Genomic DNA, 10,000 nt, shown 5'->3' with positions numbered 1-10,000 from the left:
CGTTGATGAACGGTAGCACCTGCTGCGTCGTCAAGTCCCACGCGTCCAGATCCGTATCCTCGAAACCGCGGCACAACAGCGGCACCTGGTGGTCCTGCACGAGCGGTGGGTCGGGCTTGAGGCGCCCGATCTTCAGGTAGATCGTCGTGCTGCCTTCCACGATGGTGGCCACGTGCCGTTCGTTCAGATCGCGCAGGATGCACTCCAACAGGTTGTGGATGTTATCGCGCTTGTCAGGCATCGAGAGGAACGACGATTCTTCCTCCATCATCAGCAGATACTCGGACAGCTTCTTGACAACCGCCTCATACTGCACGGTGCGAGACACCGAGTCGCACACGAAGCACAAATTAAAGTAGAACGCGTTCCGCTGATAGCGAACGTGATTGATCAGCACCGGGTAGCCGATCACCTTGTGACCCAGTGTGTTGCTGCCAAGAAGCAGAAGAACTGTGTTAAAAGGAAACTGGATTGTCGTGGCGTTTGCCGTGGCGGAAACAGAACTGCAGCTTACACGGTTAGGATGCATCGCTGCAGCTGCGGCTTCGGGATGATGAAGGTACGAATGGAGTCGAAAACATCCTTCGAGATAAAGTTGTCCGGTACTTGGCAACAGATCTTCGACCCGGCTACGGCATGGAACTCGCTCAGCAATATACACCGGATCGGACCATCCTTAATGCCCTTCTTAGTGGCGGTGGGCTGTTTGTCGAGAAAGAAAGAAAGAGACGCGATCGCGTGATCGGTAAGCAGGCAGGAGGGTCAACTGAAATTAGTGTTGCCTGACGATGATAAGACGAGCGATTCGCCGGCGACACTTACCTGCGGCGGCACCTTTTCACTGCCCATCGTTCCTTCGTTGTGGTATTTCTGGGTCCGTGTACCTAACGAGCATTTTGCATCTAGGCGATTCGCCCCAAAGAAATTCTACCCAAGAACGAACGAACAAAAAATATTGTGTTTTGATTGCTAAACGTCAGGGCTAGTCCACATTATTCGCAACAGTTCATTTGACGGAGAAAATTTTATCTTTTGTTGCGGTCAGTGTGTAATGACATGAATATACAATATTCGATTATAAACCAATTAAGCGTAAATATGCAATGTTTTTAAACTATAAAATTACAATTGTTTTACAAACAAAATACCCAAATTTAAAAATAATCAATCCCAACCGCGAATCTTGAAGTCTGCTATAGTGTGGTCAGCGGGTTATGTAGGAAAACGGTTACAACTGTCAAGTGAGCGGTTTCGTTCACTACCCCGCCTTATGTAGACGCGCCCCAAAGTACGCACAAAACCACACCCTAGTGACTAATCGTAGATTGAAATAAGGTTCTTACGCGTCGTCGGAAAACGAAAGCATTTATGTTGATTCAGGGCGTGCAGTGATGGCGGTGCGTTTGGTTTATTTGATTTGTGTTTGTGGCTTTTTCAAAATAGGTCCCATCTCTGGCCAGCAAGTTCTGTATACAGGAAACAATCGGTTCTACGAAGAGAACAATGGATATCGAAGAGGAGAGCAAAGCGGATTGACCAACCTAGACGATGCATTCCTCAAGTCTTCTAACGATCGACAAAGCTTGGAAGATTTCTTCTGCCCAGAATACTGGACTGCCTTTCGCAACACATGCCTTCGTATCTACAAATCACCACGAAAAAGTTGGTATGATGCACAGAAAATTTGTCAAGCCAACCAGGGCGACCTGGTGAGCATCGATACAATCGAAAAACATTCGTTCCTCGTCAAGCTGATGGACCAGGATGTGAGCAGGCAGCACCGCTATTATGTGTCAGCCCGTCAGGTGTCCATCGGAAACTGGGTAAACGCGGACAAGAGCCAACTGATCGCTATAGAGGACGCTATCAATTATGAAGAGTCCCAGGAAGAATCGACGGATGAGCTGCAGTCGTATTTTGAGGGAAATAAGAATGGCATTGAGCGGACTGACTCGTTAGAACTTGGTAATAAGTACTTCCAAAATGAGCGATATCGGAACCGTAACTACATTGTCCTTGGGTTCAACATGCGCAATGAAAGGTGGCAGTTTTATCCAGTATCTGGAGACGATAGTTATTTGTTTATATGTGAATCACGCTCCTTGTACAGCGCCGACAATATGAACACGTTGTTAGAGAACCGGCGTAGCTACGACTATGGCCTGGAACTGAGAGATTTGGAGAAGATACCGAGGGGGCCTTACTTCATAAAGCAACCTGTTGATACAACCTACGATACGGGCAAATTTCAAATCACGAAAGACGTTACATTGAGCTGTTTGGCAGGCGGATACCCAACACCAAAATACACATGGTACAAGGAAGAGTATATAAAAGACAATCTAACCGTGATACCGATCGATCCACTAAAGAACCGCTACCATACCGTTAGCGGTGGTAACCTTATCATCCACAATCCGACACAAAACCGTGACCAAGGTAAGCAACTTTCAACTTCATAGTAAGTTAAACTTTGGCAGTGTTTGGTTGGAAAAACTACAGCCCGTTTGTCGCTCGTTTCAGGAACCTATCATTGCACAGCACACAACCCATACGGGAAAATCATATCAGAAAGTGTGCAACTTAACTTTGGCTATATCCTCGAGTTCAATCTTCAGCGTGCGCCGGAAAAGGGTGAAGAGAACTGGGGTAAAGCTTTAGTGTGTGAGGAACCGCAGCACTATCCTGATGTAAAATTTTACTGGTCGCGTAATTTCTTCCCAAATTTCGTTTTTGAGGATCAGCGTGTTTTTGTGAGCCACGATGGTTCGATTTACTTCAGTTCGTTAGAGATCATGGATCGTGCCAACTACTCTTGCACCGTGCTGAGCACCGTCAGCGATACCGGTCGTAATGGTCCGTTTTTTGAGCTCTCTGTATCGCCCTCGCCACATTATCAGGATCTGATATTTGCGAATTCGTTTCCAAAGGCTTTCCCGAAAGTGCCACTAGCAGGAAAGGATGTACGCCTTGAGTGTATGACATACGGTTATCCTGTAGCATCCTACAACTGGACCCGTCGAAACGGTAATCTACCCCGTCTTTCTCGCCTCGAAAATTTCAACCGAGTGCTTGTGATTCAGAACGCCACGGTAAACGATAACGGCGAGTATGCATGTACTGCTCGCAATGGTAAAAAATCTATCGTCCAGAGTATCTTCGTGAATGTCCAGATGGAACCGAATTTCACTATACCATTGCGCGACCGAACGAGGGACTTTCAGAGCTCTGTAACGTTTCTCTGCGAAGCTTTCGCGATTCCGGACGTCAACTACACTTGGTACAAGAATGGTGAGCTAATGGACGATCGCGAAGGGGGGAAATTCAATCGTGACAAGTACACCATACAGGATAATTTGTTGAAAATCAACTTTCTCGAACCGGAAACTGATGATGGGATGTATCAATGTAAGGCCACGAACCAGCTTAAAGGTGTATACTCATCAGCACAGTTGCGTGTGCTCAGTATGAAGCCCTCATTCAAAAAACGACCGCTTGAGTCTGAGATATATAGCATCGCAAACGGTAACACAACAATTGTGTGTGAACCAGAGGCCGCCCCAACACCGAAGATTGTGTGGAAAAAGGATGGTAGCGTGATTGGTAGCGGCGGCCATCGGAAGATCTACCCAACCGGTACACTGTTTATTTCGCCGACATCGCGCGATGACGAAGGTACTTATACCTGCATTGCTTCCAATAACCAGGGAATGGCAGAATCGAAAGCACGGCTAATCGTACTGCAAGAGCTGCGGTTCACTGAGCAGCTACCAAGCAAGCTGATCAAACAGATCGGCGAGATGTTATATTTGCGTTGTGATGTAACCTACGATCAGCTTCTTGATGTTGCCTTTATCTGGACGCACAATGGCCAGGTGCTAAATGTTGACAATCCGGAAGATGAACGGAGGAGGACAGCTAATCTGGGCCCAGCGCAATGGGATAGTGCAAGGATCAGAATTCATTACAACAATTTAGAGGTGCACAATCTTACACTGGTAGACGGTGGTGAATATGAGTGTATCGCTAAATCATCCGTAAATCGGATTGTGTCCAAATCACAAGTTTTAATCCAAGGTCCACCAGGGGCACCAGGCGCTGTGAAAGTGATCGACATAAAGAAGACGGAAGCAATGCTGGAATGGACGAATGGCAATGAAAATGGCCGTCCCATCTTGTACTACAACATACTTGGCCGTACTAACTGGAACCGAACGTGGGTGAATATTACGCAACATGTTATCGCACAAGAGGTAGATAGGTACAATGGACGACGCCGCGCGACAGTCGGCAACCTGACACCGTGGTGTGGGTACGAGTTCAGTGTGGTTGCCGTAAACGATCTCGGAATTGGAGCACCTAGTTTGCCATCGCCGGTATACAGTACACAGAAGGATAAACCATACATAGCACCGCGCAATGTTGGCGGAGGAGGCGGCAAAATTGGTGATCTTACCATAACATGGGATCCATTGCTGCCCCAGGAGCAGAACAGCATCGAAATCCATTACAAGGTATTCTACCGTCTTCACGGACAGCGTGAATGGGCAAGTGAAGAGCTCAAACGCCAGGGTAACATGGGTAAAGCTGTGATTCATGTGGCTACTGATAAGTACTATACGAAGTACGAGGTTAAGGTACAGGCAATCAATGACCTCGGAATGGGACCGATTAGTGAACCCGTAACAATTTACTCGGCGGAAGATATGCCGCAGGTTGCACCACAGCAAACCATTGCTCGAAGTTTCAACTCCACCGCGCTCAACGTCACCTGGGTTCCTGTTTCACAGAACAGAGAGAGTATTCGTGGCAAATTGATCGGTCATCGGGTAAGAATTCAGCACAACATGATGCTTACCTATTTTTTGATTTGTTGAATGTTCCTACCGCTAACATGTATTGGTGTTTGCTCTTTTCTTATGTTTTCAACAATATAGCTGAAGTACTGGAAAAAGGAGCACAAGGAGGAAGACTCGGTGTACTATTTGTCGCGTACAACGCGTCCGTGGGCACTGATCGTAGGACTTGAACCAGATACCTACTATTTCGTGAAAGTGATGGCATATAATGCGGCCGGCGAAGGACCCGAAAGCGAACGCTATCTTGAACGGACGTATCGTAAAGCGCCACAGAAACCGCCTTCCTCGGTGACCATTGAGGGTATCAATCCATCAACTATTCAGGTCGAATGGCGTTACATTGCTCCCTCGCAAGATGAAGAACCAGTGCAAGGCTACAAGATTCGCATATGGGAAATCGATCAAGACATGTCAAGCGCTAATGACACGGTCGTCCCGATTGGAAAAAAATTGGAAAAACGAATAGATAATCTCACTCCGGGTACGAAACAACCTTCATATTTAATTGAAAACTTCAAACCCTTCATCACTATCTCACTGTTCGTTTTTCATTCATAGGTAAATCGTACAATCTTCGAGTGCTGGCTTTCAGCAATGGTGGTGACGGCAGAATGTCCAGTCCGCCGATACAATTTAAGATGGGTAAATAATCACTTGTATCTCCTTGCGTAACCTAGCGGTAGCATTCATCTGCGCCTAATCCTCAATGAAACGTTGCTTTAGCGAAATAGAGGAATGTCGCTAAAAATCTCCGCTAATCGTAAAATAGGTAATAATGATATACATTGCTGATCGCTTGGTTTTTTACAGGTATTACGCATACACCCTCAAATAAATGTGCCAGTCTGTCGTCGGTTCCATTTAGCCTTATAGCGATACTCAGTACGCTACTACTAGTTTTGTAGTAGATAGCAAAGCAGACATTCCGTTCGTTATCTTTTGTATTACTAAGCATAGTTTTTACCCTTCAATGCCACAAATCAGTGTGGAATGGTTCGGTGTTTTATTGCTGTTCATTTTCCATAGGCGGTAGATAATATAAGCAAAAAGTGACAAACTTATATGTAAACCATTCCATCCATCCACCAAGAACTACGACTCGAGTAGAGAATCTCTTTTTGAAACAAACGTAATCAACATATAGCCTAACTATTTACGAAATATCGCATTCCGTCCAAGAATGAGGTCAGAGTATTTTGAAATAAGATAATTTTTCGGATGTAGAAAGGATGAGCTTGAAAAATAAATCGTGTAATGATAACATAAATGGTCATGGGAATATCGATTTATATTGTGTTTCATTATTTGTGGTAAAATACTCAACCGACATTTCATCATCGCAAAAATCTCTACAAAAACACCCTTGTTGGAGACTCGCATAGCACTCGATCACACGTGTAAGGAGCTGCCTTTGTAGCGGGATGCTCACCTGAAAATGTGGGGAGAACATGACCGGCTTCAGCGAATTCCGTCATCTGTGCATTATGTGGTACTTATGGCAGTGTACGGTCACATTGGTTACCAACGCATCAAGGATAAAAACAGTAAAAATCCTAAATTAAATTGTGTAGGAATTTTAAAGAATGTGTCATGGAGGGTGTAAAAGCTCACAAAATTTAACACAATCAGCCAGTAAAATAGATTTTGAAATTCACTCAGTAAGTCACCGTGAATGGTGGGGATCCTATGCTTTATTTTTACCCTTTTTTATCGATAAACTAGTGGATCGTATATAGTTCCGTACAAAATTCTTATTGTTGTTTAATCCAAATTGGTAGTGTGTTGCAGATGTTACTCTAGGTATACGTGGTGGTCTACGGTGATTGCTGATGCTTGTAACCGAGTAAATTGTAAATTGTCGCACTACCGTGCAGTCACTCGATAATGTATTGAAAACGAATTACAAATGCGTCGAAAGACTTCACGAACTAAGTTCGCGATAACAACTGCAATCCTACTTCGGGTGCTATTCGATTATAAAAAAGCTTTGATAACGGTTTCAAGTGGATTGCCGTACGCCAGTTCGTGGTGCAAAACATTTCAGTAACGCTTTGGAACAACATCCGGATCCAATCCGACCTTATGCATTTCCACCGATAATGAAAAAAGGTAATCGTAACACTCGGCCCTAAAAATGACAAAAAAAAAACATCGGTGATTACGCAAATACAATCGGTTAACTCTTTAGTGTTTGGAAGCGGCGCTTACATGGTCTTGGCTTTCTGCCAATTTTGACCCCAAACATACACCCCGTGGCGCCGCACAAGTATCGCCGAAGTGCCCGGATATTCTCGTAGGGCCTGCGCCATCGATTCCTCAAGGTCTTTCTCAAAAAGTGTATTTTCAATAATCGGCACCACCAGCTCTTCGTCGTACATCAAGTTGCGGTTAAGCTCGTAATCGTAGATTCCCTGCAAAATATTGATATATTAGATTAACTTTCGAGCATTAGAACAATTTTGTGACCCAGTGTGCGAGGGCATAGAAACGCTAAGCTTACTTTGATCATTTCTAGATGTGTACAACGAAACTCCTTTCCTGGCCAAATCAATGTTGCCATTACAGCAGCCGGGCTATGAGTATGAATCACAGCACCTGCATTACGATCCTTGTACGCGAGCATAAACAACGGCGTGCACTGGCTCTTGGTCAATCTGAAAGAGGTGGGTTGATGTTTTGTTTCATTCGAGAAATTGATTCTAAAAATGGGCTATCATTGTACTTTTTGTAATCTGGTGGAGTTTGAAGATCGTCTCCCTCAATGTTCTGTATAAATAGATCGTCTGGCTGGATTCGTTCTTTTTGTACGCCAGAGGGAGCAATATAGATTTCATCACTGTAAATAAAAGAAAATAGAACAATAATTCACAGATAAACAATATCCCAAACAGCGACATAAATTAATATTTCAATGTCTAGCTGTATCGAACTACGAGAAGTTTGAAGCAGAGGAAGAGCATGTTATACGAACTCTAGCTTTATACTTATTCCGCCACCAGTTCCAGTCACCCATCCAAGGTTGTAAAATTGCTTACAAAGTTCCGGAATCAGCTTACGAGGGTGTTCCTGTTTTTTGTATATTTTTTTTCATTCGGGAAAACGGGAAGAAAGGAAAAAGTTAACTATCAGAACACGCTTGACGACTAGCAAGAATTGTTATATGATTTACCTTATTGATTACATTATCATAAATCTAAACGAGCGGGGAAGAAAACCGGGCACAACACGGGGAAAAATAAGAAAAGAAAGTGTACGTTACCAAAAAGAAACTATTTCGTTTCCTTCATAAAACACAACTGAAATCTTTAGGCTTTTTCCAACATGAACCATATTGTTTCACCGCTAAGTTTGTGAAAAAGTTACGAACAACGTGTGTTATCTGATGAGCTGTCTAAGATAGGTGTGTGCATTCAGCCTATTAAAGTACATAAAATGCCGAATAAATCCAGATTTCCAATTGTTCTAGGTTTGGTTGATATTCTACCCATTGCTCGGAAAAACAATCTGGTGGAGCCGCAGCAGGAACAGATACCTAATGATTTGTAATTTAACTTTAGCATGGACAACATTGGGACCACATAGCGTCGATTTAGTCGATTGGCGGCAGCACCATAGCTAGGCTGAGCGATAGATTCATGTTTTATTGATTTGTTCCAGCATTACATCACGTAAAAAATCGATGCCGTTTGGTAATGCTGCTCTGCCAGCCAGACTCTTGAACTTATCAGCATTTTTGAATCTTTGCTACAACAGTTCGCGTCAAGTGTAGCAAACACACCAGCCCGATGGATGCATGTCTGATGGAGTAATCGAGCCTTCGGTGACTCTCATTTGAAAAGGATTTGAACCGTAATTAGGAATATGGCAATCACTACAAGATCACGGTGTTGCAAACATGAATAGCCTCACTACTGTGGGTTCAAACAACGCAAAACACACAGGAACGTTCTGATCAAGCGAGCACCAACGCAGAGGAGAAGAATGCATGGGATCGCGATTACGTGTGGCACATACCTCGGATAAATCTTGGTAAATCGATGACCTTGCCGAAGCCATTTCACATCCACCGAATTTTAACAAAACAGACGGGATACAGGCTTTGCTTAGGGACGACTATCGCTGTGCTCTTGCCAAGGATCTTTGTGGAAGTGTCCCTGTCAACATGCCGTTTTCTCAGAACACCTCATCATAACCGCTGTTGTAAACAAATTAGGTTAGAACCTCCACTGGAGTGGTCTATTTGTGCGCTCTTTTCTACAGGGCCAACACGAAGCGCCTTTTTGTACAGGGTGAAACTTCCAGCTGTCAAGTGAGCTACGGTTGCTGTCGCGTCTGAAGCGTAGAAAAAATGTTTTGGTAGACTATTTGGTGGGGATGGTGTCGACTTTGTTCTGATTGAAGAATCTTTGAAAAAGTGATTATATTCAAGCCATACAATGAATCATCAAGACCGAATTGCTATCAACTGTAGTTTGGAAATGCTGATAGCAACAACAAAGTATCCTGCTATGCGCTATGAATGTATAAAAGAACGGTTGCTCTCGCCCAACATGATTGAGCGAATAGAGGTGAGTCATACTACGCTTTGGTTGATTGAAAATAAAAAAGTGTGTTAAACGTGTTTTTTTTTTACCAGCAATTGGCACTAGACGAGACAAACAGGCACCGAAAGCTGTTTGAAAAAATTACTAAACGCGGACCAAAAGCCTTCACGATTTTACTCGACATTTGCCAACGCAATTTTCCTTCCGCATATGCCTTGCTGAACCCTGCATCAAATAACAACCAGATGCACTCAACGCACAACCCAAAGCGCCAGAGATCCATCAGTTTCAATGTGCTGCCCAGATCAAATACTCAACGCAGTCAGGGTGATGTGGAAGACGGAAAGAATAACCACATTATGTCCAGCACGCTATCAGAAGAAAGCAAGTGCTGCTTGGAGGTGTATCCTGACACGCTGCCACACACTTTCACAGTAACGCTCACCAGCAACCTATCATCGATAAATACAACTTTTGATGTACAACGCGGGCAAAATGCAAAGGTGCCATCGTATTCAATGAAAAGCAGAAATAGGGGTGTTGCATTCATCGTAAACGTGATTGATTTCGTTAAAAATGTACACGCTAAGCGCAACG

The 10,000-nt window shown here is 44.0% G+C and overlaps 4 protein-coding genes across 5 annotated transcripts in view; 2 read left to right on the top strand and 2 right to left on the bottom strand.

The window, feature by feature from the left end:
* LOC125948296 (GATOR complex protein NPRL2) overlaps nt 1-1,033 on the bottom strand; it is a 2,404-nt gene extending 1,371 nt beyond the window's left edge. The window contains exons 1-3 of the mRNA XM_049674232.1: nt 823-1,033; nt 515-702; nt 1-431 (exon numbers count right to left, since the gene is read on the bottom strand). The exon at nt 1-431 is cut by the window's left edge and continues 1,165 nt beyond it. Of these exons, the coding sequence (XP_049530189.1) occupies nt 1-431; nt 515-702; nt 823-849 (646 nt within the window). The 5' untranslated portion in view covers nt 850-1,033. The remainder of the gene's footprint in view (nt 432-514; nt 703-822) is intronic.
* A 244-nt stretch (nt 1,034-1,277) lies between these two features.
* On the top strand, nt 1,278-6,147 carry LOC125951566 (contactin). The gene is made up of 5 exons (XM_049680494.1): nt 1,278-2,439; nt 2,524-4,829; nt 4,938-5,340; nt 5,418-5,501; nt 5,670-6,147. The coding sequence occupies exons 1-5, from the start codon at nt 1,392-1,394 to the stop codon at nt 5,762-5,764; spliced, it is 3,936 nt and encodes a 1,311-aa protein (XP_049536451.1). The 5' UTR covers nt 1,278-1,391; the 3' UTR covers nt 5,765-6,147.
* A 360-nt stretch (nt 6,148-6,507) lies between these two features.
* Nucleotides 6,508-9,030, bottom strand: LOC125951607 (probable methylthioribulose-1-phosphate dehydratase). Of its 2 annotated transcripts, XM_049680562.1 has the most exons (7): nt 8,874-9,025; nt 8,029-8,052; nt 7,831-7,925; nt 7,582-7,695; nt 7,360-7,513; nt 7,068-7,270; nt 6,508-6,987 (listed from the first exon to the last, which is right to left on the bottom strand). In XM_049680562.1, exons 1-7 carry the CDS (start codon nt 8,913-8,915, stop codon nt 6,900-6,902), a joined length of 720 nt encoding a protein of 239 aa, XP_049536519.1. In that variant the 5' UTR covers nt 8,916-9,025; the 3' UTR covers nt 6,508-6,899. The 2 variants fall into 2 exon arrangements, with proteins under 2 accessions (XP_049536519.1, XP_049536527.1); XM_049680570.1 differs by lacking the exon at nt 8,029-8,052 and having other exon boundaries at nt 8,874-9,030.
* Nucleotides 9,031-9,181: 151 nt separating this feature from the next.
* Nucleotides 9,182-10,000, top strand: part of LOC125951602 (caspase Dronc) — a 1,909-nt gene continuing 1,090 nt past the window's right edge. The window contains exons 1-2 of the mRNA XM_049680549.1: nt 9,182-9,427; nt 9,496-10,000. The exon at nt 9,496-10,000 is cut by the window's right edge and continues 86 nt beyond it. Coding sequence (XP_049536506.1) covers nt 9,296-9,427; nt 9,496-10,000 — 637 coding nt within the window. The 5' untranslated portion in view covers nt 9,182-9,295. The remainder of the gene's footprint in view (nt 9,428-9,495) is intronic.

This window comes from Anopheles darlingi, chromosome X (genome assembly GCF_943734745.1).
Source record: "Anopheles darlingi chromosome X, idAnoDarlMG_H_01, whole genome shotgun sequence".
Taxonomy (NCBI): domain Eukaryota; kingdom Metazoa; phylum Arthropoda; class Insecta; order Diptera; family Culicidae; genus Anopheles; species Anopheles darlingi.
The sequence above is the reverse complement of the archived record's forward strand: the minus strand, read 5'-3'. Positions and strand labels throughout refer to the sequence as shown.

What these genes read in the sequence shown, in the direction of transcription:
- LOC125951566 (XM_049680494.1), top strand. Translation starts at nt 1,392, where the DNA reads ATGGCGGTGCGTTTGGTTTATTTGATTTGTGTTTGTGGCTTTTTCAAA. An exon ending in GACACAAAACCGTGACCAAG is followed by an intron (nt 2,440 to 2,523) that starts GTAAGCAACTTT and finishes CGCTCGTTTCAG; the next exon opens with GAACCTATCATTGCACAGCA. An exon ending in AATAGATAATCTCACTCCGG is followed by an intron (nt 5,341 to 5,417) that starts GTACGAAACAAC and finishes TTTCATTCATAG; the next exon opens with GTAAATCGTACAATCTTCGA.
- LOC125951607 (XM_049680562.1), bottom strand. Translation starts at nt 8,915, where the DNA reads ATGGCTTCGGCAAGGTCATCGATTTACCAAGATTTATCCGAG. An exon ending in TTTACCAAGATTTATCCGAG is followed by an intron (nt 8,053 to 8,873) that starts GTATGTGCCACA and finishes CCGCTCGTTTAG; the next exon opens with ATTTATGATAATGTAATCAA. An exon ending in CACATCTAGAAATGATCAAA is followed by an intron (nt 7,271 to 7,359) that starts GTAAGCTTAGCG and finishes AATATTTTGCAG; the next exon opens with GGAATCTACGATTACGAGCT.